We start from the raw sequence: 26,972 nt of genomic DNA, 5'->3' as shown, positions 1-26,972 counted from the left end.
AAACGATTTTTCAAGTGGTTCATATTTTTGAGCGTATTTTATGCAATAGAAATGCGATTCAACCTTGGAAAATTTGGTTACTGTTTTGGGGGTCTTTTCCACATTTATAGACCCTGTTTGTCAAAATTTGGGCTTTATCAGTTTTGTCAGTCTCTTGTTAACTGGTTTAAAATAGTTTCGATGATTTTATGCAGCTGATAACACACTTTCATTGGGTTTTTTATGGTTAGTTATTTTCAAAAGAAATATGTTGAAAATGCAATGTATTTTATTATTCAAATTTAAGACGCTGTTGTTGTTGTCATTGTAGGTAGTTAATGCGATGGAAGCATTGAAGAAATTTTTGAATGAAACAAATGCAAAACAATCGAATAGCAACGATGAATTTTTTTTGGATTCGAATAGAGATGCAAAATTTGTTCAAGTCATGATCACTTTGAAAAAAGTGCCAAAAAATTTTGTCGGCTCTGTCGTTCAACTGTAAGTTTGCAAATTATGCAATTTTTATTGTTCAACAAGAGTAATTTTTCCATTTGTGCTTGGATTTGGTTGAAAGCGAGTATTGTTGTTTCTATTTTTCCTAGATCAAAAGAAATATTTTATTTTGTTTGCTTTGCTTTGCATGAACATTTCTCCAATTGAGCAGAAATAAACAAGCAATTGAAATGCAAATTGACTTGCAATTGCAATTGCTTAGTATTCGGCTGTGGGGGGGGATGTGGAAAGAAATAAAATTCAAATATTCAACTGAATCAAAAGCAAAAAATTTGCGCATCAAAATACATGGAACAAGTTGGAAAAAGTAAATTTGAAAAATATTGTTTTATTCAAATTGGAATGGAAAATTTTTTATTTTTTGACAAGCAGAGGTAGTGAATAGATAGAAAATACGTTTAATTGTAAAAGAGAGAAAAAAAACGATATTCCTCGCATTCTTGTATGTATAATTGACGACTGTAGTCAGTGACGCGCACCGTTGATTTTGCGTGAAATTGACCACGAAATGAAAAATAGTGGTTGTAAAATTTAGGTTATTTTATTAAATCACCGACTAAATTAACTGCAGTGAATTGAATTGAGAAACAACACTCACATGAATGTATATATATATATGTTATGCATTAATTAAGGACATTATTTATTATTCACAATGAAATATATTTGGTATTGAAATTGATTCTAATATAGTAATAATGATCGGGTGTTAATGTTGATTATTTTTCTTTTATCAAAAAAAGGTTCTATCCAAAGGCAAGTTTGGGAGAAGAACAACAGCCAAATTAAATGGAATAATTTTGCGCAAGTGTTGCGTTGAAGTAACTGAAAAGGCATTTAAATAAAAAGGGTCAAGGCAAGTGTATCTAACCTCATAACTGTTAATTAAGAAACTGGAAAGTTTAATGGAACACTGGAAAATGTGAAATGCATTTGCTGAATTTTATTTCACATTCAACGAACATTGATCATAAATAATAAGTAGATATGAATTTGATAAATGAAAAATAGCTCGTATCATTTGTGCATGATGAAATTTATCAGATGGAAATTTATTTTCTAAATTAAATTTATCTTCATTTTCGTAGCAGTGATATATTCAAATGCATCATTATTATCAATTGTATTAGTTACGTTGAAATCAAAAAAAAAGAGGAAATAATCAAACTATAATATGAGAATTATTTTTAAACACTATTTTATTTTTTTGAAGTCGACTTCCACATCCGTTTGTGGATCCATCTTCAGTTTCGATTTGTTTGATTGTACGTGACTTGAGTGACAATCGACGCAATTATGAATACGACAAATGGAGTCGACATTTCAAAGAAATGCTCCAAGCAAAAGGTGTAACCGACGTGGATTATGTAAATTTGTTTTTTTTTTTGGTTCTTTTCCAATGTGCACATTTATTGTCAATCACAATTTGTTGCAGGTGATATCGTTCAGTCATTTAATTCGTGAATACAACACATACGAGCAGAAGAAAAAGTTGGCCAAATCGTACGATAAATTTTTGATGGACAATCGATTGAATCAGACATCGGTGAACAAGCATCTCGGCAAAGTGTTCAAAGATTTGAAAAAGTAAAAAAAAACATTATTCACAAGCAACAATGCTCATTTAAATTGTTGTTAATTTTTTTCAGATTACCAATCATGGTCGATATTACCAAAAGTGGTATAAATGATCAGATCAAAAAATCATTGTCCGTGTGCAAAATTATAGTTGAGAAATTTTCTAACAAATAGTCAGTTTTGTAAAAATTAATAAATGTATATATTTTTTGCTCTTCATTAATGCAATCTCGTAGTCAGTGCAAAATTGGATTGACTAGTCAGTGTTGTGATGAATTGGTTGGCAATTTTCGTGCAATTATGGAAAAATGGCAAATTTCATTCCCCGGAGCTTTGTCGAACGTCAGAACGATGTATCTGGTAGTTGATCATTTGCCGCCGTTGCCAGTTTACGCTTCTTTCGGTATGCAATTTGGATTTAAAAAAAAACTTACTTTTTGCGAAGTTTTTTTTTTGCATTTTTCAACTGTAGCTTCGGCAAATTTGGTGCAATTTCCGAAACGTCCCCGACGCATACCGCCGCCAGTGGTCGGCGAATTGTCGACCGTTGTTAGTGATGTTCAGGTTCGTTCTCACGCTGACGGACGAGTGGAGTTTGTTGACAAAAGTAAAAAAGCTTGTCAATTTTTATTTTTATTTGCCAATAATAATTATTTTTTATTGCATTTAAATTTTCAATTATTAAGAGGGAAAATTGAAAACTACGAAAAATAATAGTTCAACTCGTTTGTGGTATGAAGAGTTGAAGAAGAAAAAGCGTTCAAAAAGAGTTGGACGACAATTTCGAAAATACCGAAAAACAAAACGTGATCATTCGAAAAGCTGAACCAGAAAAAAACAAACAGAAATTTCCATTGTTTTTCTCTGTGTGTATGTGTGTGTGTGTAGTGGAATAAAATGTTGTTTACTGTGATTGTCGGATTGCAAGTGCTTGCAACTGAGAGGGTTGAATTTTTTGTTTCCATTGAAATTTTATCAACCTCTTTTTGAAGCTTTTTCACAAATTTTCAGAAGCTTTTCTATAAGCAAACCAAGTTGGAAATTTAGCAACGACAATGATGACATTTGGGAACGATTAATTTTCTCAATGGTGCGAATCAGCAGTGCTTTATCAGCAGGGTGTGTGTGCAAAATATGATCGCGACGACCGATTTGCAAACTTTTTCTAGAAAACTGTAAAAGAAAGTGAAACTTTTCTCGTCACTTGGTTGGACAATCAGGTCAACTTTTGCGCGTTTTCCTCAACTTGTTTCCATTGAAATTATGCATAAACAAACAAGCGAACAAATATAATTTAATATTCCAATTTTAATTACAGAAAACAAAACAAAAAAAAGAAATACAAACGAATTCAATCAAACAGGGTTCAGTAAAGTAAAAAAAATATTCATTTAACCAAGAAAAAAATTATTCAAATTACATTAGTTTGATGGAGATATTTTTCATGATTAAAAAATAAAAGTTAACAGTACAACCATTTCACAGTGATCATTTGAATTTCAGCTTTTCAACTGTTGCAATAAATATTGCTTTGCCTGGATTGTTCGGCATTATCCTAATTTAACTCACATAAACGTATTTGCGCATGCAGAGCTTTGTTTTTTCTAATTCACCTTTATTACTTTTTAGGAATAGAAAATTTCTCTCCATGAAATATTTTCAAGTAAAAGAAACAACTTCAAATTTGTATTTTTGTTAAATAATTAATAATCAACCTGTTGGCGTATAATCTACAGCTACAAAGATTTCTTTGTAATAATTTTATGAAAACATTACTTTCATTAAGTAATCATAAAACTTGATTTTCATGTACTGTACAAAGAACAATTTCTACTTCAACTTTTAATTTTAAATAAAGTTATGAAAAGTAGTAATGTCATCGTATATTGAATATGTTTTTTATTAATCGAAAACTCGCACATAATCCTCATTATTTAATAAATACAGTATTTGTGTCTTGGTGTATTTGGTGAACAGAAACTCCTTGGATAATATGCACGAGTGAAAATATTGAAAACTATATTTTTAGCAATGGATGATGCATATGGTAATTTTGGCGGATCTATGAAGACTAATCTTCCCATAAGATCACCTCTTTCGCCATATTTGAACATCGATCCAAGTATTTTCAAAACTGAACCGCAGTATATTTTACCGGAAGGCGCAAAACCGAAAAGAGGTAGATTTGAGTTGGCATTTTCCCTAATTGGGGGATGTGTGATGTCTGGTGCACTGTGGGGTGGCGCTTCTGGTTTATACACTGGTCTTACGACTCCAGAACTTGCTAAAGAGGTAAAATTTATTTTGCACTTTTAGGAATATTTAAAAAAGTTTTTTCATCATTCGATTTATGCTTATGTATGTTACTCATATTACGTGCATTGATACCATTTTTAAATAATTAAAAAAAAATTTTTCATCTTCAATTTTGTATTATCTGCATATAACACACAGCTGTATATATGTGTGTATAATTTTTGTTTGTAAAATTATTTTATGCTATATATATTGATAGAAGCATTAAATTGAAAGGTTTTTCTTGTTTTCTGCTAGTTTAAATATATGAACTGGATATATTTCTCTAGGCGTGGAAATCAAAAAAAGTGCAGATGCTGAATTACGTTGTTAAACATAGTCAATCTTCGGCGACGTCTTTTGGCGCTGTTGCCGTAATTTACAGCGCGATTGGTGTTTTGCTTTCTTATACGAGAAAAGCAGACGATGAACTGAATACAATTGTTGCTGGTACAGCTACAGGGCTTCTATATAAGTGTAGTGCAGGAATAAGAGTATGCCTGTTGAGTGGTTTAGCTGGCCTTGGCTTAACATCTGCATACTGCATTTATACAAGTGGTGATAGACTTAAGCAAATTTTTTCTCTCAAATGATTTTACATTTGAGCAGTTGAAATTATTTATCTATTACTTCAGTTATTTCTTTTCTGAAAGGATATTTTCTGTACCGGTGCAAAGTAAAACTATCGTACAGTGTCAGCCTTCTTAAAAGTGAGTAATATTTTATTTCATTTCATAATAGACGCGTTCAGCAATATCCTATTAGACAATAAACAAATTAAATGCCGGTATATTAAAAAAGTGACAAACTGAACATATATCGATATTGTAATAAAATAAATCTTATAATGCATTCTTTATTTTAATACAATGGAACACATTTATTTGCATCATTTTTTTCAATTTAATAATTCATTGTAAAAATTACTTTCAGTTTGACCATGCTAAGTCATAATGTATTACATTTTGTGGTTATAATAAATCAGTGCATTATAAATAGAATTAAACATTAATGAAATGTTTGAAAAATCAATTGAAATGCTGTTTATTTGCTTCTGTTAAGGTAGTTGCCATTTTATTTATTTTATTGTAATGAAAGTTTTAATGGATCCTTCAATATTCAAATTCATATTCAAAACAATTTTCGCTGTTTACTGCACTAATTGCATTTTCAAACATAAATCATTTGATAATAAAGAAATTAGAACATTAAATAACTATACATCTGTAAGACTATATATAAAACTTAAAATCTGAATTGTTTTTTCAACTCAACAAAAGTCTTTTTTCAGTTTTTAACAGAAAATGATTTCATTTGCTTTAAAAAGAAAAATGAAATATAAAATTTGACATACTAAATAATGAAAATTTATTAAGAAAATTATTTTCATTTAACATACAATTTTAATTTATCTTTGAAAAATTTAAACGAATCATTTTTCTACAGTACCTTTCTAAAATGTAAGAATAAATTGCTATATCATGCACTAGTAAAATAACTTTTGCATTCTTATAATACAAGTAATATAATTTCTTAAGATAATAATTAAAATGTAATTTATTTTATAATTTTAATTTTTAATTAAATTACAAACAGTAGTTTCTGAAGGTATAATTTTAATAATATAAATAACTGTAAAATTGAAGATTCTTTCTCAATGGTTAATTTGTTTTAAAACTGTACTGTATTTAATAACAGCTTATTTGCCTAAATTTGAGACAGTATATTTATCATTTATAAGAGTAAAACTTTTAGCAACAGTACCATCTTAATTAAATGTTAATATTGTTAAAATAATTGTTTTATATTAAATATATTTTAATTTTGAATTTTAATTTCTAAAATAACTTAAAGTTGTTCAACTGAAAAGCAATAAGTGAAGGTCATCTTGAATTTCTTTAACTTCAGCTTTACCGTCAACTTGAAAAAACTGACATTGCTGCTCACTGAATGAGCTCTCACCTTATTTGTTACGATGTTTCACTGGATGCTTGGTTTAATTGAAGAATATGGCGCAGTATAATTATTTTTGGCATTTTAAAAAGTTATAATTTCGAGAAATAATTTTCATTTTTCAAAGGTTAGTGATGACTAATTGATCTGACTCGTGAGATTGTCGCACGCTTGTTTGCTAACATTCTTTTTCACTCGCTGTTCTAATACATTTTAAGTTGTGATTGAAAAAATTTTCTGTGCATATTTTTTTGTTCAATTTTGTTAATCGTTTGCTTTTTCCACAGTGTTGCCATTTTTCTTTGATCAGTTATTTATTATGTATTTGGATTGCAGGTAACTTTTCCAAAAAAAATTTTACACATATATTGCAAAACTTTTATAGAAAACTTTAGAGTAAGTTTCAAAATTGATATTTTAAATAGAAATATAATTGAATTGTTGAATGAGTTTGATTAAATTTTGAATATGATACAAATCATCATCATATTGATTATACAGTATTATATTATTTGAGAAGAATTTGGATGTGATATTGATTCAATGCTTTGAGCATATTATTTATTCTATACTGTCAGTATTATTATTATTATTACATTTCATCTTAAATTAGTAATTCACTTCAAATGTACAGGTGTGGATAAGTGATATTTTTACATATTTTCTACATGCTCATGTTGAATAATTTTGTTTATAGTTTACATGAAATGTTGTGTTTTGTTGTATAGCATTTGATGAAGAATGAATGGTAGAAGAAGAGCAGTAAATCGTTACACTGCTGAAGATCAAGCATTGGACAAGATAGCTCGTGATGTAAGTCGATACTGATTAAATAAGTCGAGCAAATTTGAGATTGATTTATTCATATTGGGATGTTTTGAAAAATATCTCTTTTTGAACTTGAAAGTATTTTTACGCGTAGCTTTGGAGTAACGAATTGTGTTTACTTATCTTTAAAACATTTAACATTGTTTTTATTTGTTAGTCGAAATGTGAAAGAGAATAGAAATGGCTGTTCCGGCGCAGCTGTTTCCTAATTGCAGAGCTATATTGAATGGCATTTGATTTGTTATTCACCTTACATCATCATTTTTATTCTATTAGTGAAAATTTGAGAAGCATTGTTGTTTTTATTTAACATTTTGTAAAATTAATTTGCACATATGCATTAATTGTTGCTGCTGTTATGATTCTGATAGAGGTGACCTGCGGTTAATTGATGACGATAATACAAATGAAATGAGGAATATATCTAAATAGGTGCTTGAATTGTTGAAATGTTTTCAACCGTTGATGATGTCAGTGGAAGTGAATGACGTATTTTTTTTACAATCAAAGCAATTCAATGAAAACACGTTTATAAAAATAGTGTAAAATTAATGAAGGGTTAATTTGATGATAAATATTTTTTTCAAAAAAAATTTTACACAAAAATGTATTGAATGGAAATTCGATTTCCTGAATATCCATTCGATCGCAGTGAATCATCGTAAGATTTGTTTTCTTTTTGTGCAATACTCAGATTTGTAATATAAAATGAGCATAATTAGTAACATTTTTGTATATTTTCGATTAATTTTTTTAAAAATGCAAATATATGTTTTAAAATTTTGGTTATTTTGCAGGCGGAGGATCGTTTGTCGAAGAAGCGTCAAGCACGGGCCGAAGCGAGATTGATACGAATAAGGGAACTGGAAAAGCAGCAACGAGAAGTAGAAAAGACAATTTGTTCTCTAATTATTTTGATATCAACTGATTTGCTTCATGCGATTCTTCTTCATTCGTACAGGCGGACGAAGAGAGTGACCGTCGTTACGACATGCTGATCGATTCGAATCGAGTGATTGTTTTTCTGTTTTCTCTAATAATATTAATAATTAATAATTGTTCAATTTTCTTGCTTCCAGCCGGTCATACCGCGCGTGCCGATGCTTTCACCAAGTCACAGCGGCTTGTTGCGCAAAGTGGACGACGATTCGGCCACTGTTGACCAGAATCTTGCCGATCGACTGGCCGAAACTGAGGAAAAATTCCGCAAAGCCATGGTTCTCTATTCGCAGATTGACAATGAAAAATCCGCCCTGCTTTATGAAATCGACCTGCTAAACGACAAGCTCGAAGATGACGAAGAAGCCGTTGCCCAGTTGCAGCGTGAAAATCGGGATTTGCGTAACGTGAGTGCAGAATTTGGGGGCGTTTTGTTTGTACATGTTTATGCAAATTTGAGAATATGATGATGAAATCAATTGCAGGAGTCGAGGTTGATGAAAGTGAAATTGAAAGAAATTTATGCGGAAAAGTTGTCTCTAGCAGCAAAGTTGAAAGAACGCGAAGATTTGATTGCGGTAACAGTTTTACAAACAAACAATTTGTTTATTGGTAGTGTTTTTTTCAAAGCTTATATATATACATATTTGCGTGAAAATTGCAGGATGCTGGTCTAGTTGTGGTTGAGAAAAGTGCTGATGACGTGGCCATTGTGGCCAATGGGCAGCAGCCGTCGTCGACCGCCGGTCAAGATCCCTCATACCGGGACAAATCCTCACCTTCCTCCTCCTCCTCCTCCTGCCTGCTGATTACGAAAAATTCTCTGCATCTTCTGGACAAAGCGGTTCCAGAAGGCACCACCCTCGACGACAAGCTGCTTCATCTTATAGATGCGGTAATTTTGTCGGTTTTTTTTTGAAAATTTGTTCACAATTTTGCATTTACAATAGAACAAGCAGCTGAATTTGAGTTTAGAAGATGCGCGGGCACAGATTGCGTTGCATAAATTTTCGAAATTGGAAAATGACAAATTGTGCGAATTGAACGGCACCGAAGAGTTCGATCCACAAAGTATAGCTTTTTTTGTGAACAAATTAATTTTATTAATTATAGAGAAGAAATTTTAATTTGCTCTGTTTTTTTTCAAGAGGATAATTCGAAAAAATTGGCAGATTTTAAATTCAAAGTTCAAGAATTGGAACGAGAAAATTCAAATCTTCAAGCTACGGTACAGCAATTGGATCGTTGAAGTTGTCTAATTCCGCGGCTAATATGTGATTTATATGTATTGTTTTTTCTGATCGACAGGTTGCACGTTTGGAATCGCACGTGAAAAGGTACAAAGTGCAAGCGGATCAGTCGGAACAAGATATTGAAGAATTGAGACTTATGAATCGAAATTTCAAAAAAGAGGTAACAGTTGTTGAATACGTGCGTTTCGTTTATTTAAATTTATTATTCAAAAATGTTCTCTCAAATTGTGACGTGCAAGTGATTTGTTGTTGTGCTAAAGTCTGTGCTAATTTTTGAAGCTTCGAGAAAAAGAATGTGCATTAGAAGATGCACTTGAAACCAACAAGCACTTGCAAAACAGACTGGAGAAATTGAAATCCTCTCGACGGGCAATGCATTGAATACCGCTGCATCTTACTTGAACATAACAAAAGCAAAATAACAAACAAACACTTGCCAATGACAAGATAAGAGAATTTTATACAGGAAGAAAGCAAAGCTGCTCGCTGCTGTATACGTATGTGTGTATACTACCTGTGCGTGTGCGTGTGTGTCTTAATGCAGCGCGTATGAAAATGTGTGTCGATTTAATAATAATTACTATTATTTACATGGCTTGTTTAAATTGTGGCCGCTTCTGTTGTTATTCAGAAATTGGTTTCCACCTCTTGAACAAATAATTCAATTTCACAGTTGGGAGAAAACAACGTTGTGCCGTTTTCATTTGAGCTATTTCTGTTGCAGCTGGACAAAAATATATTTTTTCTTTAATAATAATAATAATAACTATTATTATTATTATATAGTTTGCAGTAATCCTTGCTCAAAGAAGGTCATGCGCTTGCTTGTGGAATATTTATTTTTGTTCAGTAATTATTTCTTTTCTCTCCTTTGTTTATTTCTAGCAGCGCATCACCGCTTTTTAGCTTACTGAATTGTTCATCTTCGAGAAAAAAAATACCAAGAAAAGAGTGAAAATAAAATTTTTGTTTTCATACTGTTGATTTTTTTTGTATAGGATAACAAGTTTAATTTGAAAAAAAAGTATTTTTAAAAATGTGTCAATGTTTTTTTCATTATTGCATTATAGGGTAAAACAGTAATTGTTGTCCTTGTGAAACCACTGGGAGATTATCATTCAAATATGATGCGAGAATAAAGTTTTTTTGTTAATAATTATTAAACGAAAATGAAGCAAGAATTGCACAAACCGTGGAATAGAGCGTGGAAAGCTTTTAAAATTGACGTTTATTCTAAATTGGCAATAAGCAATGTACAATTTAATTAAAAGCTTTTTTGCTTTCCAAAAGAATACTGTGCTATTTGGAAGAAATGCAATTCCATTCGGTACAGTGTGAGTTTAAGTTTACAACGTGACTGACTGTTTTAAACTGATTGGTATTTTCCAAAAAAAATTAAATTAAACATTTTCTCGCACAATTAACCAGTGTTTTTTTGTTTGTTTTTTGTTTTTTTCTGCTTATCTACGGTAAAAATTGATCACTACATTTATTCATTACTGCTTCAAAAGAACAATGTTGAAATAGAATACAAAAGAAATACGCTTCACATTTCTGATAAAACTGTTCGATTGATTTAATAAAAATTCACTTTACTATTTAAAAAATTGTGTAAAAAATTTTTTTTAATTGTAAAAAAATTAAACTTGATTTTAACAAAATTACAGTATTCAAATGTGTGTACATTTGATATTTTACGATAGAAAAACGGTACGTAATAGCGGTGGAGAATTGAATTGAATTGTTTGTTGTTTGGTCGCATTTTTTTGCGTTGCTTTTTGCTTCGTGGCAATGAGACGCTTTTCTTGTGCTTCCTGTAGCCGGTTTCGGTTGGTTGTTCAACGCGAGAAGAAGCTAATTGACAGTTGACACCAGCGGCTAAACGCATACATTATTAACGACTTTGTTCAAACAAACAACGCGTCATTTTCAAAAATAACGCCGAAGGCTGTACAATAATAATAATAAGGGATTTTTTTTTATTTTGATAACGTTTGATTTAAAATTAAACATTTGAATCTTGTTGTTTGTTGTGTTTTGAGAAGAGAATATTTTTCCTCAATATTCTGGTTCTGCAACAACCGAAATTGGTATTCAATTGACAGCCAATACTGGGGATGGATGCTTTAGTAATTTTGAAATTGTTTACGTAACGATTAGCGTTCAGCAGGTGGCGCTTGACAGCATTGTCTAAGAGCAGTGCGAAAGAGAATGATGATACTGTGTAAGCGTTGTGCAGAGCGAACTGTGCGGCGTTGACTTCGTCAAGAATTTTAAAGCCAAGCTAAAATTGTTCTTTGCAGTGTCGTTGGCGGCATGTCAGTTGTACAACAAATGCAAAACAGCTACACCAGCATCATGCAATCAACAAGCAGACAATTGTAGACGCTGACAAGTAGGAAAAGAAGAAGAAGAAGGTCGTCTGAATCTTTTGAATTTGGGACAAGTAATAGAAAGGTGAAGAGCCAGCTGAAAGCAGCAGTTGGGATTCTTCTTCTTCTTCTTCCTTTTCTTCCTCTTTTGCTTGTATTTTTTCTTCTTTTTTGAAATTTTTTCTTTGAAAAAATTGACATCCACTTCGACGTTTATTGGAATTATATAACTGTCAGTTTTGTCGTTTCATAAGTGATTGTTGTTGATTATTAAAAATGACAGTCACGTACAGTCTTGAATGTAGCACGTCGACGTTAGCCACATTTTTGAAGCTTTTATTAAGATGGCGTGGAAGTATTTACAAATTGATGTACAAAGAAGCGATCATTTATCTAACCTTGTACACTGTTCTCAGTCTTGTTTACCGACATGGTTTGAATGAAGATCAGCGTGTGTAAGCTGAATTTTATATTCAAATTATTTTCAACCATATATTTACATATATACTTTTCTTTTTGAATTTTTCAGACATTTTGAAAAATTATCCTTGTTCTGTGAACGCTCTTTGTCCTTCATCCCATTGACATTTATACTTGGCTTTTACGTATCAATGGTGGTGACCCGTTGGTGGGACGTGTTCATGAACATCGGCTGGCCGGACAGGTAGTTTGTATGCTTTTCATTTTCACACCAGCTGTCAGCCCAATTTTTCAATTTAATTTCATCTGGTTGTTCTCAATTTAATGACAAAACTATTGCCAATTAATGTGCATGAATCATAATCATATTCTACTTATTTTGGGGACAATTTTCGGATTTTTGTCATAATTTCATTCAAAAGAAAAAGAAATAATCTTTGGAAATAATTTCATTTCAAATTTGTGAACATTTTCCGTTCACAACAGATTATTGCTTCATTAACTCTACATTAAACAAAATTCTCTGACTGTTTGCTTCATTGCGTTAATTGGCTTCAGAACTGTTCTTCATTTCTCCATTTCACTGTACTTTTTTAAAAAAATAGTGAATGATAAATTAATTTTTTGAATTTATAAATTTTTTATTTGTTCTTTGTATTATTATTATTATTAATCTTATTTTATTTTTAGAATTAAAAAAATATAATTTTGAAATTCTGTACATTTTTTCTATTGAACATTGAATTATCATGCATGAAGGTGTTTGAATGTTTTTGCAATTTCGACAGTTGAATTACAAATTTTACCAGTTTTCTTTTATGATCGATGCACTATTTATTTTTTTATTCTACTAAATAATGAATTATAATTGAGTTCCTCGAAGAAAAAGAAATTTGTTTTTTTTTGCTTTAATAGTTTTGTTTGTTAAGATGAATCGCCTACAGTAGATCAGCCGACAGTTTTATGATTCAAATAATTGTATACGTTTTGATTGTCCATCGAATGGAATTCAGTCATTCATTTATTTTCATGCAATTAATTTGGTAAATTTTCACTTCACACTCTTTTTTTTGCTCATTAGCAAAATTGAATCGAAATATATTTTCCACCAGTGCAAATATTTGATACCAGCATTGATAATAATAATAATAAATTTATCGGTATGAAAAAGAGAAATTTTGCATTTTTAACATTTTTTGTTAATTAATATGCTAAAATAATGAATAAATTAATTCAAACGTTAATTAGTATATAGTATATATATATGTATTTATTTTTTGTGTTGTGAAAATTTTCCAATTGGCGAAATTTTGTTTTGTTCGTCCAGAAACGGCATGGCGTCTGCTGTGTAATAATCAACAAACGCAATTGCAATTTCCATTAAAAACTTGTCCAAACTGGACGTGCAAATTTTCTCACCAAACGTTCACTTCTCCAACAACCGGTTTATTTATGCTCAACTTTTAAGCAAATTAGATGCTTCATAATCTTTGACCTAGAAATGAAGTGATTGCAAAAAAAATTGGCTTATTCTATTTCTCTTTTTTTATTAAAAGGAAAAGCATTGCTTTGCTTTTTCTTTTATTTATTTATTTATTTCTTTTTATTTAATTCTTCAATAACGCTCGAGTTGACCATTAAAATTTTTCGGATGTCTCGGACGCTTTGTATGGTTGATTTTTTAAAATTTGCTTTCTCTGAAAGCAATTAAGCATCTTTAACCGCTTGAAACTGCGTGACACGTTGCGTCATTGCAAGCAACAATCAACTGATTTCCAATGCAAATATAAACTATGCGCTTGTAGTACTGATATTATTGGGATTGTTCAGCTGGTCAACATTGAAAATAAAGATCAAAATTATTGAAATTATACATTATATTATATGACTTATTTTTGAAACTGCTCATTGATAGGATAGTTTTACAAGTAGCTTGTTATGTACAAAGTGCTGATCAAAAAGGAAGAATGGTTCGACGTACTGTGGCCAGATATTTAAACTTGGCACAGACGCTCGTGCTACGGGACATCAGTTCAGCGGTGAAAAAACGATTTCCAACCATCGAGATGGTCATTCAGAGTGGTATTGCATGTTAAATGATAAATTTTACAAAATAAAAAAAAATTCACTTTCAAACAACAATAGGCTTCATGAATGAAGAAGAGCTGAAACAGTACGAAGAAGTGAAATGTCTTCATCACAAATATTGGATTCCGATTCAGTGGTGTTGCACGTTGCTGTGCAAAGCGAGGAAAGAGTCGCTTATTGAAAATGATCTGCTATTGAATCAAATGATCGACGTATGTCACCTTATGCGTGAAATAGTTCTCTCTGTAAATATAATTAAATTTTAAATATTTTTCAGGACATTATGAATTACAGACAGAATCTGATGATGCTTCTGAATTATGATTGGATAAGTGTGCCTTTAGTATATACGCAGGTAAACTTTTTATTTCATCTAAAAAACAATAACAGCAATAGTACAACATAAATATTGATTTTTTACATATTAATTAATTATTTATTTATTTATTGTACTTTTCACATTGTAAAATCATTTCAAATTTTGCGAATTTTTTTAACTTCCAAAAATAAAACTTAATTGTCTAAGTATACTGTATGTTTGGTTTACTGTAAGTCATTATTAAAATCAACTGCAGTGTATCATCTGCCAACTGTTGGGCAGTTTGTACAACGTTTGTCAGTATGAAGTTTTGTATCAGTGCAATTCGTATGTTTTTTTGTTTTTTTACTTTATTTTTATTCTTTGTGAACATCCTGTGAATGAATTTTTCGAAAACAGTTTAGATAATATTTTATTTTTTTTAGGTAGTCACAATTGCCGTTTATGGCTTTTTTGCCGCATCTTTAATGGCTCGACAATATTTAAATCCGTCCAAGAATTACCCCGGTCATAATGTAGACTTGTATGTTCCAATTTTTACAATTTTGCAATTTGTATTCTACATGGGTTGGCTGAAAGTGGCAGAATCATTGATCAATCCTCTTGGCGAGGATGATGATGATTTTGAAATCAATTATATTGTCGAACGAAATTTACAAGTGCGTTGTTCATCGTTTGTTGTTTTCTTTTCAGCCATGTGTGGTTTTTTTCAGGCTGGATATTTGATAGCGGATGAAAATTATGGCCGAATACCTCCTTTGGAAAGAGATATTCATTGGAATGATGTTCAGGCAGAAATTCCGCACACGGCTGCTTCTATTGGTTTGAAAGACAATCCTCAAATTGGTTCAGCAAGTGCGATTGAGTATGCTTTCTTTTCAGAAATTGAAAATCTCTTCTGATCATTGTGTAATTGGTTTGATTTTTCAGAATTAAACCTGAAAAAGCTGAACTTGCGCCATCTGACGGTGAAGAGACTTCGAAACATGAAGACGGATTGAGTCGGTTTCGCAAAGTTAGCAAAGCTCTCATGGAAAATACCCGTCCGTTGAGGCATTTTTTGAGTTCTACAGGATCGCACGAAAATGTCGAAAGTCCACTTTCAGCTTGTAAAGCATTATTTATTTTTATTGTTCATTTGTGTTTGCATTTTACAATTTTGTTCAGCACGTCGCAAGTTGTCGAAGCAGACAGCTCGTCACAACTGCCACGAGGATTTCTCTCGGTCCAATTCTCAGCGATCTAGTAGAAGATCTTTTCGAAGAAAAGCATCTGCTGCTGAACGATCTGCTGATGTGATGCGCAAAATTTCCAATTACGATAACAAGCATTTAGGTGGTTCAATTGGATTTTTTTATTTAAACCATAGTCGACAACTTGAAAGTCGTATTATTGTTCTTTTAGACGATAGACAGAAAGGACTTTCTCGAGAAGTGTCTACCAGTCCTTCGCATAATCGCTTGGAGACGATCACTGAAAGTTTACATCGACCAGACGAAGATTCGTCGGTTGATGCGGCATCTGTAGCTGTAGAAGGTCAAGAAGTTAGAAGTAAGTATTTTGAAAAATTTTACGAAGAAAAAAAACCTACAGAATGTGCTGAATTTATTTATTTCAGCTATGGCTATGGAAAGCCAAGATAACTTATCTGTGCAGTCGCCAAATGCAGCAGACAGTCAGATGAACTTGATTGAATCACTGCATCATTCTTCTGCACTTCAGTCTGCTTTTGTAAACGAAGCTTTGCGATTGGATGAACCTGATGTTGATGAAGTTCTTTCACCAGATGAAAGCGATGAACCAAAAGATAATGAGAATAAAGTTTGATATGTAAAAAACTTTTTTTTATATTGAAATTTTATTTTTCTCGAAACCCACGATGATATGTATTTTTTTTCTTTTTATGAAAACCGATGTTCATACAGAAGAATTGTTGTTTGCTTTTTTAGCATGCTTTAAAGAAGATTGTTTTTTCTGTCTGGTTGCCTATTTCTTATTGTTTATGTCGATTTTATGTGACATTGAAAAAAATTATTTTTTCTGTCGAAATTAAAGATGGTATGTTGCTGCCGAGATTGTGTGTTTTTGATGTATTTGTAATAACTGTTGGATCAGAAAATTTTTGTATTTTTCTATTTTATTTATATCAAATAGGAAAAGAACTAAAGATTATATCTTTAAATTCAATTTTAGACGCGATGAAGGTGCTGAAGAAGCAAATCGATTCCAGCGGCTCAGGGTGAGTTGCATTTATTTTTAATTATAGTTTCTTGTTGTTAGAAAAAAACTTTGATTTTATAAATTTTTTTTTGAAATTTGATCTGTTTAGTTTCTTCACATTTCTTGCCGAAGAACCTGAGGATATGTGGCATACATACAATCTTGTGCAAGTTGGTGACAACGTTCGAACTTCTACTACGCGGTGATTTAATTTGAAATAAAATTTTTATCTTATATGTATTTTTTCATTATTTTAATGATTTATTTGTTATGTTTAGAAAGGTGACATTTGATCGTTTATCCGGTCATTCAACTTCGAAAATGCAACTTGTTCTTACAGTGGAAGTGGAAAAAATATTCTACGACAAAGAGGACGGTGCACTGCATGTTAGCGGGAAAAACATTGAAGAAAATCAATTCGTTAAAGTAATATTATTGAAATAACTGTGATAAATTGTTTTTAAGAAGAGAAATGTTGTTGCAGCTGGGAGCATATCACACGCTGAATTTGCAGTTGAAACGTAAATTTACAGTTTACAAATGTAAATGGGATGTGGTTCACATGGAACGAATCAACGAAGCATGCAACGCTAGCAGCGAGGCTGATTTGGCGGCTGTTGTGATGCAGGACGGTTTGGCGCATATTTGCTTGATCACAAACACGATGACTATTTCACGGGCGAAAATTACAAAGAGCATTCCTCAGAAAAGCCGTTACAACGCTTCCCAACGGCAGGTGGCTTTCAAGAAATTTTTTGAAGCCGTTAAAGCAGCGTTGCTGTTGAACGTCAATTTCGACGTAGTAAAATGCGTGCTCATTGCTAGTCCGGGTTTTTTGCGAGATCAATTTTTCGCATACTTGTATTCCGAAGACAGTTCTAAAAACGAAGTACTGTTGAACAACAAATCCAAGGTAATTGGGATTTTGGAGATGGAAGAATGTTAATTTTTCCAATGACGACAAATTTGCTTATTTTCAGTTCATTTTGGTCCAATCGACCACTGGTCACAAGCACGCGTTGAAAGAGATTTTGAACAATCCGGCCATTTCGGCCAAGCTGAAAGACACCAAAGCTGCTGGTGAGACCAAAGCTCTGGAAGCGTTCCACGAGATGCTTTTGCAAGACGCCAACCGGGCATTCTACGGAATCAAACATGTGGAACATGCCAACGAACTATTGTCGATAAAGACGTTGCTCATCTCGGATGCGTTGTTCAGGTCGATGGATTTTGTGAAACGCAGTCGCTACGTCAGCCTGGTGGAAAGTGTGAAAAAGCAAGGTGGTGAGGTGAAAATTTTTTCCAGCCTCCACCTCAGCGGTGAGCAGCTCGCCTACATGGGCGGGGTGGCGGCCATTCTACGCTACCCCATTGAAGATTTAGAAAATGACGACGAGTACATTGACGATTCGGTCGTGGAAGAATTGACGAAAAAGCACGACAACAAAAACAACCACTCGTAATGTTTATTTGTCTCCAAAAATATTTGTGCTTTTAACACGGTTAACAATTTTACTTATTCATTTCAATTGAAACATTTTAAAATAGATTCATTACCAATGTATGAAGAAGGAATAAATTTGAAAATTAAAATTTCTTGCACATCTTTACGTATTCTGTTGCGAAATCTTTTCTCGACGCTTTCGAATCAGATGTCCTAAATCCCCTTTGGCACAACAATATCAGCATGTTCTAGCTCGGTACAATTATAACGGTTTGGTACTACTCGGTCCCGCTTTTCTCTCATTGGTCATTACCCACGCTATTTTATTGGACCGTCAAATCTTAATCACAACTGAAGAGTTTGAATTAATGAGCAATTAGACAAAAAAAACCAATGCGACAAAGACTTTACTGAGCAATTAGACAAGGAAAACCAATACGACAAAGACTTAACGGCCAAACAAAATGAAAACCAATACAACAAAGATTTGACGGTCTAATAAAATAGCGTGGGCAAAGACCAATGAGAGAAAAGCGGGACCGAGTAAAACCACCCCGTGACGTGACTTATCATTTCCATATTTTTACTAAGTTGACTGTTATCACCATTTATGAATTTTCATTATTCAAATAATAACTGTTTTATTGCAAAAGATTTATTTTACATTTTACACGTTTCAGTATTTTTGGAAGGTATTCACCCGTATATATCAGAACCCATTGAAGGTTAGGTGTTTGCACATTAGAGCTTCAAGATACCGCTCAAGATCAATGATATCAAGTCTGCCGCTGGTCTATTTACTCGTATATATCAGAACTCGTCGTTGCTTTTCAGTATAAGTTCTGCTTACCCGTCTTGAGTAACCAGCCGTAGGATCTCTTGACAGCACCTGGCTGATGAGCGTTGTTTCTATTAGACCTTGTTTGCATCTTGATTGGGAAAGCGTTTGGCCCTGTGGTTGTACATCGTGGACGCATGCACTTTAGGAAGTGCGCACTATCCGGGCGCCGATCTAAGCTTCTGTCGGCTTCCGTCGAACCCCAGAGATTTTGTCTCTTTTTTCGCCGCTTGTCCTGCCACACCGATGGCCCTTTAGTGGCTTCATTACTACCGCCCCTTCTTTTGATCATCTGATAACGTGTCGCTGAGATTGTTTTTGCAAGAGGACGTTGTTCGCTGAACAAAATCAGCTAATCCCTCATGCAGCATAGGGTCCTTGTTACCGTGACCAAGGCTGTCAAATTGCCGCGATAGTGATCTTCAGAGAAGTGTTGCAGAAGGTACGTTTAAGAACCAAAAATACGGCCATCTTAAAATGCTTTGTGAAACGAGGTGGGTTGAACGATATAATGCGGTTTTGACGTTTTTCAATGTTCACCGTCCATTGGTAGAGACTTCGCAGCATGTTACTGAGTGGAAAGATGGCAACGTTGCTTTTAACGCCGAGCAGCTACGAGTTACAGTATGTCAAGGCAGCTTTATTATTTTGTCGGCATTCAATTTGAAACGCCATAGGGCCGCTACTGAAACACTGTTTATTCAACTGAAGACACGAACAGGGGGCGATACACGTTGCACAAAAGATCGTAGCACTGAAGCTTGACCACAGTATTAGAGCAAACAATACTTCATCGACACCGACTTCTTCACTACGTCACTCCTACCTTACACAACTCTATCCATCATCTGACAACATCATCATGATCTGACATCGAACTTGCGGTGTTTTCCATGTCCATGTATATAATTGATTATTTATAAACTTATTTGACGATTAAAACGTACATATGCTTTCATCTACATCTGTTTATTAGTTTAATCTGTTTGTAATACAGGTAAGCAGTTGCCTGTGCAAGAACAAAAACAAAAAAAGGATATCCACCAATTAGGGAAAATCAATTTTGAATTAATCAATACATATAAATTAATGTATTCTGTTAGCAGGCAATTGAGAGCAGTAGGACAGAGAAATTTGAGAGGTGCTTACAAATTAATAAACTGCATTCATTAAACGAAGCATCACAGAAAATAAAATTTTTAAATGTGTGCATCTGTTTGTTGTTTTCAAAAATAAAATACAAAAATTTGTTTTAATGCAAAAAGCACGATACTTTAATTGGCAGGAACGATTTATTACCGTTTAAAAAAAGAATGCTGATACGTGTTTGGCGACACTGAATTTAAGAACAGGAATCCACTTTGGCAGCAATAGTATTGAAACGTGCAAAAATATCCGCTAACTGAATACAAACTGCAACAGCTGGTTCATATTTCTGTGATATCTGAAAATCACCATAAATATATTAATGAAATTATAAACCACAGCAACATACGGCATAAGGTTTGTCAACTGCACAGAAAATATCGCCATTTTCAGGAATCAACCAATTTGTAGCATCCTTCTCTAAACTACTAGCTTGTCCATCAACACTTATGGGACTTGAAACAAGAAGTATATGTCTTCCAGGAATTTTACAATTTGCTTTCAATTTTTTATCTCGTCTTGACCAAACTTTTATTGTCTTTTTCAACTGTTTTGATATTATTTTCTGGTATATTTCTGAAATCATTTCGAGGAATAGTAGCACAAAATGCTAAAATGTCTTCGCAATAAAAAAGAGTGTGTAAAATTACAAATTCAAATTTCTGGTAATTCCACAACAATCAATTTATAGGCTTTGTCCGTATTAACGCACATTTCAAGAGTTTAATGATTTTGCAAATTTTAAAATATCTTTCTACAAATAAAATAGTTACCATATTTTGATCTTCCAGATTTGCTGAATATTTGAACTGAAACTGGCGCTCCTGCTTGTGTTTTAATGGTTTGTTTTGATGAAAAAGGTGGGTGGGTAGGAGTTCCTCCATTCAGGAGCTTTTTTAGGGTTGGTCGGGTACTTACTTCTGCATCAGGAACATCATTGTAATAGATGAATGGTGATGCCACAAACAAAGCAACCGCTGAAATATATCTATTCCGTTATGCTTAGTGATTTTATGAAATTAATGAAATAAAGTTTGATATTCATATTTTCAAGAAAGATAATAATAAATTTCTTCCCTACTAAAATTTTAACGAAGTTTTCTATCATTCATAGATGAATTTGTTCTTATCTTTGTTATTATTGCAACAGTGTACATCGTTATAATAAAAAAAAGCATTGATTTCTTGTGAATTGTGAATTCAATGAAAGCGAAGTAATGTATAAAATAATAATAATTATAAATAATGGTTTAGAATGTATAACTAACATTAATCGATCGTTCCTCTTCTTTGTTATCTTCATTAAAAGAGAGAAAGACTTTTTAAAAATAAAGAAGTCATTATTAACGAAGGAAGAACAGTGAAATCAAGAAAAGCGGTCTTGTAAAAAATTCAGTAACTGCAATCATTTCCATTGCCTTTCAAGATTTAATTGCGTCATATTAAAATTAACACTTTATTATAAGAAAACAAACCTATTGGTTCAATTTGAGATTCAGCAATTGTAAGGCAAATCAACATATGACCATTTGCATATTCTGATGCTGGAAATGTGTATGCCACTTTTGGTTTTGGATAACCAGGTACTGTATGTACAATCCAAGCAGCTTCATCTGTTCCAGCACGAATATCCAATATTACAACACCTAAACATGCATCATTAATGGCAACGTTTTTTTTAATTCTGCAAAAACCTTTGCTATTCGATTTTGTTTTAACTCCTACTACTCCAGCTGCAGCATTGTTATATGCAAAGAAATTTTTATTTGCATGAGTTCCAGTAACACTTTCTAATGCTTTTTGAAAAGAATGACCAGCACCATTGTCAAGATCTTGTGGATATGCAGCCCATGCCGCTGCCGCCGCTACTATAATTTTTCCTCTTTTTTCTCCAGGTGGTTTGTATAAAATCACCCTATAATAGCAATGCCATTCACATGCATACTTCGACGCGGTATTACTTTTGATGAAATAAAATTTAAGTCCCTTTATATTATTGCCTATTCTGCTTATATGCTGTTGATAACTTAATGTTTTCTATACTACTTTTTACAACAGAATGTGTAAAAATTCTACAATGTGTATTTGTCACATTTCATAGCATCAAAGCTTGTTAAGCGTAGGTAATGGTAAGTAAATTCAAAAACATACCATATTATAAATGTAATTCGTGTGAAATTTTATTCATGAATTATATAATTATTTTGTTTTTATTATCATAATTTAGATGCCCACCTCAACATTGTTGCATATCATTGAATAAAAAAGAAAACAAATTTATTAAATGCTTATGAAATGAAATTTGATGACTAACTTACTATAGACACTGCACTTTTTGCGAATTGGAATTTTATTATCATTTGCATCCCCCAATGTAAATGAAACATAAATGAAGTAAAGTCAAAAGTGTTGCCAAAAGTTTATGTACAGTTACTCGGTGATAAATGACATAAATTAAGTTTTTGCCCTCCGCGTGAAATGGCAGTACGTGTTTAACAAGAATTAAATTCACATGTAACATGAAATAGGTTTTGGTATAAATGCTATAATGTAACCGTAGCATAAAGCCCTTTGAATACCTTGAGAGCATTAAAAAATATTAAAAGAGATTCTGTTGTCTTTACTATTAATTATTAATTTTTTTAATGAATACTAATGTTATTCACAAAGATATACTGATTATACAGTGCTAATATAAGATAAAAATTTCCAAATCGCATACCAATCTATATCATTTGCTCCATCAGCTTGTCGACATTTCGATGTTTGAGCAATGCAGAAATGAAAAATGCAAAAAATCAGCAATGTCAATAATGTTACTTCTTTCATCTTATGCATAGGCCATCTTATTGTCAAAATGTTGGCAGATGATTCACACTTAATTTTCTAATCTCACAGTGTTTCGAATTGTTTACGCAAATAGTAGCTTGTAAAATTTTAGAAATATTTGCTTTCTCAGTTGATAAATGTGCATGTAAACAACTCCAAAAATCAGTGTGCATAATCGCGCAATTAAGTGATGAGTTTGATGCGTTATTTGATGTTATTAATAAAACGGAATGATATATACTTTTGAATACACATGAGGCAGGTGTACGTTGGAGCAGTATCTTCATGCCTTAATGTACCTGACGCCGGAACCAATTTAAGCCGCCTTCCAACTGGTGGCTTTATATTATTATTTATTGATTGCTTTCTTTACTTTTTTATTGTTTCTATTTGTTATTATGGATCACTTACTTATATTTGTTTGTTTTACTTGTTGTTATTGTTGTTGTTGTCATCATCTGTTATTTGCTGTTGATATTGTTGTTATTGAGCGTTGAAAAATAAAGTATTATTTCGCTGTATTTGCTGTTTACCTACTGCTATGTCATTTAATTAAACTTCATTTAATTACCAGAATAATAAAATACAGAACAATTTTTAAAAATGGTATTACAAACACTGATTGTTAAAAGTGTCAAATGGAAAAATAAATATTATAAAAACAGCTATTTGGCAGAATCACTGTATTTGACAAAAGTGGCATCAAATGTACTAATATTGCGTAATCAAAAAATTTGGACCAATAAAATAAAAAATATTCTAGCTAATCAAAATAGCATAATTTGAGTCAATGAAAAGTTAGATGAGACGTATGACGCCATAAGTATGCAATGAGATGCCATGCCATTGTCATCCAATGAGAACTGGATTTGCAATAGGAAAACGCTCTCAAAATCCTGACCAGATCAGACTAGATTGCTTTATTGAATATTAATCAGAAAAATATGAGATGGTTTTAAGAATTAAAAAGAAAAATTTTTTTATTAATAGAACCAGAAATTGTATTATATTTCACAGTTGAACAATAATCATTTCATAAAATTTTATACAAACTTTAAAGTTGCATTGAATAAACAAACTGTTGCATGTGCCAAATGTTTAAAGTACAAAGAAAGAAACAATTTTTAAACGTGAATACTTTAAATTGCTTATTGTTTAAGGTGAACTTTAAAACGTAGTAAAGTGACAGTTAAAATAACTATATCAGTTATTGTATCAGCTTTCACGTAGATGAACAGAAATCCTGCTCTGTGCCATGGAGAGCGAGCGTAACAGTAGCACTATGAACAGTGAAACTTCCAGTTCCAAGCAGCCGATGTCTGATGATCAGCTTTACGAATACCTGATCCAAGAACTGCTGCAAAACAAACCGATTCAAATTTCTGACGTGGAAAAAATTTTGCATGATGCGTTGGAAATTTTCAAAAATGAAAAATCCCTGATCGACGTCCAACCACCGTTGATCATCTGCGGTGATATACATGGACAATTTCAAGATCTGGTTCGTCTTTTCAATCACGGCGGTTGGGTTCCACAGTCCAGATATCTGTTCTTAGGTATCAGATATTTCATTTGTTGGTCGAAAATTATTGCCCAATTTGAAAAAATTAAATTCTGTTTTTTTCTCTCAGGAGATTACGTGGACCGCGGTCCAAACAGTGTAGAAACAATCTGCATGATGCTGCTGTTGAAAATTCGCCATCCGAATGATCTTTTCCTCCTGCGTGGCAATCACGAAACGGCTCGAATCAACCGTTCCTACGGTTTTTACGACGACTGTGTCACCTTGTACAACGCTGATATATGGCGTCAATTTCAAGTAAAACATTACCACCAATAAATGATATGCTTTTTCCTTTTCAACCCCACCGAGACCAAATGTAGTATTTTTTTTAATTTTTTAGTCAGTGTTCGATTATATGCCCATAGCTGCGTTAGTTAACAATAAAATTTTTTGCATGCACGGTGGCATATCTCCAGAATTGGAAACGTTCGATCAAATACGTGAAATAGAGCGTCCATTGCAAATACCCGACGATGGTCTGCTCTGCGACCTGCTCTGGGCTGATCCAGATATCAACGCCGTTGGTAAAACGTGAAAAATCGTCAATTAAAATTACCACCATACAATTTATTGTCGCTTTAGGATGGATGAGAAGCAATCGAGGTGTCAGTTACAAGTTTGGCCCGGACGTGGTAGAGGAATTCTGCCAACGCATGGAAGTGGATTTGATAGCACGCGCGCATCAGGTACAAAAATTCCACCTTAAAATGACGGATGAATAGATTTAAATTTAATTGGACTTTTTTTTTCATTTTTCAGGTGGTAGAAAACGGTTGGGAATTTTTCGCCGATACAAAACTGGTCACTATATTCAGTGCGCCTAATTATTGCAATCAGTTTGACAACAGCGCCGGTTTGATGTTCGTCAGTCAAAACATGAGCTGCACTCTCAAGGTAATATATATATATATGTATATATCGCTATTAAGAACCGTTTTCCCCTTCCAATTATTAATATTCATGTATATTATATTAATTTTAGCAATTAAAACCAAAGAAAAAGAAGGCCGCTGATGAAGATGCACTATAACGTGCATACTCTTCTTCTGTGTACTATTGTTAGTTTCATATAGTTAAACATTTGCTCATTTGAACGTATTCATTATTTTTCCATTAAACAATTAACTTAAATTATTAATAAGTAATAAATTATTAAATTTTCTATTTCTGAGAGTACAGATTTTAATACTGTTATGCGTGAAAAATCACTTAAAGCTTATATGAACGAGAGCAAACGGATATCTATAAAGATTGGAAAATTCAGCTAGTGCAGGATATATATATATATATACGTATGTATGTATAGCTTAGCTACTACGATAAGAATAACACAAAAATTAATAATGAACAAAAACCTACATCCATAAAAGAATCCAGCTAGAAGACAAAGCTGCAATAAAGTTCTGAAAAGAAAAAAAGTAGTAATGAAAATACTTGCATCGCATAAATGAGGCATTCGTAAAATAAAAAAGAGAAGGAGAAAACAAAGAATGGGAAACAAAAAAAACAAACAAAATTGGTGTGCATATAAAAAATGTCAAGCAATTGCTGTTGCTGCAGTTCATCGTATACTTTTTTTTACATAGCATTTTTTGTTGCTCAGCAAAAAGCATAAATTGTTCACTGTTTTTGTTGTTGATATTCAGGTAACGGTTTCACTATGCCTTCTAAAAAACAGAAGAATAAAAAAAATTAAATTTCCTTGTTTTCATTTCAATTTCAAATTTTCTCACCGTTGTATATTTTCAAAATTGCATCGCAAGCAAATTTGTACTGACCAGCGGTCTGTATGAGCATGGCTCGCTGATCGCGCATGTTGCGAACAATTTCCAATGGATAAATCGGTTCGCTGGCTTCGATTAAGCACATTGATGTTTCGAGCAAAATCAACACCCCGGTACGTCCGATTCCAGCACTACAAGCAAAAATTTAATATATTAAAATTTTAAAAAACAAAATAATAATAATAAAGGTGTTGCGCAATATACCTGCAGTGAACAATGACAGGCTCTACCATGCCAGTTCTAGTTTGACGAACTTCGACAACAAAGTCGATCAACTCTTTCGAATCATCAGGCACACCATGGTCAGGCCAAGCTGAATATTGCATGTGTGTCACAGATCTTTCTTCATTACTCTAAATCGACAATCATATTAATAATAATAATAATAAGTCAATAAATCAATAAAAATTACTTCAGTGTTGACAACAGAAAATTCACGAGTGCGACCAACAGCAGTTTCAGTTTCCCGTACACAGGTTACCTGAAGGCGACCGTACCGTTGAGTTTCAAACAACTTTGGCCAATACTGATGACATTTTATCCGACCACGTTCCACTGTTGCCGTCAGCATTACAATTGGTTGTGCCACAATGTTCCAACTACCTGA

The 26,972-nt window shown here is 32.7% G+C and overlaps 9 protein-coding genes across 9 annotated transcripts; 5 read left to right on the top strand and 4 right to left on the bottom strand.

The window, feature by feature from the left end:
- Positions 1–322: 322 nt before the first annotated feature.
- On the top strand, positions 323–3,446 carry Tsp_11884 (conserved hypothetical protein). The gene is made up of 5 exons (XM_003372944.1): positions 323–480; positions 1,709–1,862; positions 1,931–2,082; positions 3,085–3,192; positions 3,392–3,446. Exons 1-5 carry the CDS (start codon positions 323–325, stop codon positions 3,444–3,446), a joined length of 627 nt encoding a protein of 208 aa, XP_003372992.1.
- A 337-nt stretch (positions 3,447–3,783) lies between these two features.
- On the bottom strand, positions 3,784–4,915 carry Tsp_11883 (conserved hypothetical protein). Its single transcript, XM_003372943.1, has 4 exons — positions 4,829–4,915; positions 4,695–4,799; positions 4,019–4,382; positions 3,784–3,809 (listed from the first exon to the last, which is right to left on the bottom strand). The coding sequence occupies exons 1-4, from the start codon at positions 4,913–4,915 to the stop codon at positions 3,784–3,786; spliced, it is 582 nt and encodes a 193-aa protein (XP_003372991.1).
- A 1,428-nt stretch (positions 4,916–6,343) lies between these two features.
- Tsp_11882 (leucine-rich repeat flightless-interacting protein 2) lies at positions 6,344–9,722 on the top strand. Its single transcript, XM_003372942.1, has 12 exons — positions 6,344–6,385; positions 6,707–6,717; positions 7,062–7,134; positions 7,947–8,033; positions 8,111–8,161; positions 8,229–8,531; positions 8,574–8,705; positions 8,753–8,983; positions 9,039–9,159; positions 9,237–9,316; positions 9,397–9,528; positions 9,621–9,722. Exons 1-12 carry the CDS (start codon positions 6,344–6,346, stop codon positions 9,720–9,722), a joined length of 1,365 nt encoding a protein of 454 aa, XP_003372990.1.
- A 2,267-nt stretch (positions 9,723–11,989) lies between these two features.
- Tsp_11881 (bestrophin-1 protein) lies at positions 11,990–12,839 on the top strand. Its single transcript, XM_003372941.1, has 3 exons — positions 11,990–12,168; positions 12,243–12,377; positions 12,824–12,839. Exons 1-3 carry the CDS (start codon positions 11,990–11,992, stop codon positions 12,837–12,839), a joined length of 330 nt encoding a protein of 109 aa, XP_003372989.1.
- Positions 12,840–16,738: 3,899 nt separating this feature from the next.
- Tsp_11880 (protein pelota-like protein) lies at positions 16,739–18,223 on the top strand. The gene is made up of 5 exons (XM_003372940.1): positions 16,739–16,779; positions 17,039–17,147; positions 17,275–17,673; positions 17,741–17,979; positions 18,067–18,223. The coding sequence occupies exons 1-5, from the start codon at positions 16,739–16,741 to the stop codon at positions 18,221–18,223; spliced, it is 945 nt and encodes a 314-aa protein (XP_003372988.1).
- Positions 18,224–19,034: 811 nt separating this feature from the next.
- Positions 19,035–19,334, bottom strand: Tsp_11879 (conserved hypothetical protein). The gene has a single exon (XM_003372939.1). The coding sequence runs from the start codon at positions 19,332–19,334 to the stop codon at positions 19,035–19,037; it is 300 nt and encodes a 99-aa protein (XP_003372987.1).
- Positions 19,335–20,384: 1,050 nt separating this feature from the next.
- Tsp_11878 (deoxyribonuclease II superfamily) lies at positions 20,385–22,554 on the bottom strand. Its single transcript, XM_003372938.1, has 5 exons — positions 22,507–22,554; positions 21,664–22,204; positions 20,962–21,165; positions 20,538–20,764; positions 20,385–20,486 (listed from the first exon to the last, which is right to left on the bottom strand). The coding sequence occupies exons 1-5, from the start codon at positions 22,552–22,554 to the stop codon at positions 20,385–20,387; spliced, it is 1,122 nt and encodes a 373-aa protein (XP_003372986.1).
- A 1,718-nt stretch (positions 22,555–24,272) lies between these two features.
- On the top strand, positions 24,273–25,595 carry Tsp_11877 (serine/threonine-protein phosphatase PP1 isozyme 1). Its single transcript, XM_003372937.1, has 5 exons — positions 24,273–24,573; positions 24,649–24,836; positions 24,922–25,105; positions 25,164–25,267; positions 25,341–25,595. The coding sequence occupies exons 1-5, from the start codon at positions 24,273–24,275 to the stop codon at positions 25,593–25,595; spliced, it is 1,032 nt and encodes a 343-aa protein (XP_003372985.1).
- Positions 25,596–26,048: 453 nt separating this feature from the next.
- Positions 26,049–26,972, bottom strand: Tsp_11876 (tyrosine-protein phosphatase 1; the record flags this gene model as incomplete). Its single annotated transcript, XM_003372936.1, has 4 exons — positions 26,049–26,248; positions 26,315–26,496; positions 26,570–26,718; positions 26,778–26,972. Coding segments are annotated over 4 exons (573 nt in total), but the record flags the coding sequence as incomplete, so codon positions are not given.

The sequence above is a fragment of the Trichinella spiralis genome (assembly GCF_000181795.1).
Source record: "Trichinella spiralis strain ISS 195 chromosome Unknown Scfld7, whole genome shotgun sequence".
Lineage (NCBI taxonomy): Eukaryota > Metazoa > Nematoda > Enoplea > Trichinellida > Trichinellidae > Trichinella > Trichinella spiralis.
The sequence above is the reverse complement of the archived record's forward strand: the minus strand, read 5'-3'. Positions and strand labels throughout refer to the sequence as shown.

Bases quoted from the DNA above. Each gene is read 5' to 3' on its own strand.
- Tsp_11884 (XM_003372944.1), top strand. From the start codon at position 323: ATGGAAGCATTGAAGAAATTTTTGAATGAAACAAATGCAAAACAATCG. The intron at 1,863-1,930 runs GTAAATTTGTTT...AATTTGTTGCAG, and splicing joins GTGTAACCGACGTGGATTAT to GTGATATCGTTCAGTCATTT. The intron at 2,083-3,084 runs GTAAAAAAAAAC...ACAAATTTTCAG, and splicing joins GTGTTCAAAGATTTGAAAAA to AAGCTTTTCTATAAGCAAAC.
- Tsp_11883 (XM_003372943.1), bottom strand. From the start codon at position 4,915: ATGCAGTATGCAGATGTTAAGCCAAGGCCAGCTAAACCACTCAACAGG. The intron at 4,800-4,828 runs GTAGCTGTACCA...AATTGTATTCAG, and splicing joins TACACTTATATAGAAGCCCT to TTCATCGTCTGCTTTTCTCG. The intron at 4,383-4,694 runs GTAATTCAGCAT...TATTCCTAAAAG, and splicing joins GATTGACTATGTTTAACAAC to TGCAAAATAAATTTTACCTC.
- Tsp_11882 (XM_003372942.1), top strand. From the start codon at position 6,344: ATGTTTCACTGGATGCTTGGTTTAATTGAAGAATATGGCGCA. The intron at 8,706-8,752 runs GTTTTTTTCAAA...TGAAAATTGCAG, and splicing joins ACAATTTGTTTATTGGTAGT to GATGCTGGTCTAGTTGTGGT. The intron at 9,529-9,620 runs GTTTATTTAAAT...TAATTTTTGAAG, and splicing joins TTGTTGAATACGTGCGTTTC to CTTCGAGAAAAAGAATGTGC.
- Tsp_11881 (XM_003372941.1), top strand. From the start codon at position 11,990: ATGACAGTCACGTACAGTCTTGAATGTAGCACGTCGACGTTAGCCACA. The intron at 12,169-12,242 runs GTAAGCTGAATT...TGAATTTTTCAG, and splicing joins TTGAATGAAGATCAGCGTGT to ACATTTTGAAAAATTATCCT.
- Tsp_11880 (XM_003372940.1), top strand. From the start codon at position 16,739: ATGAAGGTGCTGAAGAAGCAAATCGATTCCAGCGGCTCAGG. The intron at 17,148-17,274 runs GTTAGCGGGAAA...CTGAATTTGCAG, and splicing joins AAGAGGACGGTGCACTGCAT to TTGAAACGTAAATTTACAGT. The intron at 17,674-17,740 runs GTAATTGGGATT...GCTTATTTTCAG, and splicing joins TGTTGAACAACAAATCCAAG to TTCATTTTGGTCCAATCGAC.
- Tsp_11879 (XM_003372939.1), bottom strand. From the start codon at position 19,334: ATGATCAAAAGAAGGGGCGGTAGTAATGAAGCCACTAAAGGGCCATCG.
- Tsp_11878 (XM_003372938.1), bottom strand. From the start codon at position 22,554: ATGCAAATGATAATAAAATTCCAATTCGCAAAAAGTGCAGTGTCTATA. The intron at 21,166-21,663 runs GTTTGTTTTCTT...GATATATTTCAG, and splicing joins ATCTCAAATTGAACCAATAG to CGGTTGCTTTGTTTGTGGCA. The intron at 20,765-20,961 runs GTAACTATTTTA...AAATGATTTCAG, and splicing joins ATCTGGAAGATCAAAATATG to AAATATACCAGAAAATAATA.
- Tsp_11877 (XM_003372937.1), top strand. From the start codon at position 24,273: ATGGAGAGCGAGCGTAACAGTAGCACTATGAACAGTGAAACTTCCAGT. The intron at 25,106-25,163 runs GTAAAACGTGAA...TTGTCGCTTTAG, and splicing joins TCCAGATATCAACGCCGTTG to GATGGATGAGAAGCAATCGA. The intron at 25,268-25,340 runs GTACAAAAATTC...TTCATTTTTCAG, and splicing joins TGATAGCACGCGCGCATCAG to GTGGTAGAAAACGGTTGGGA.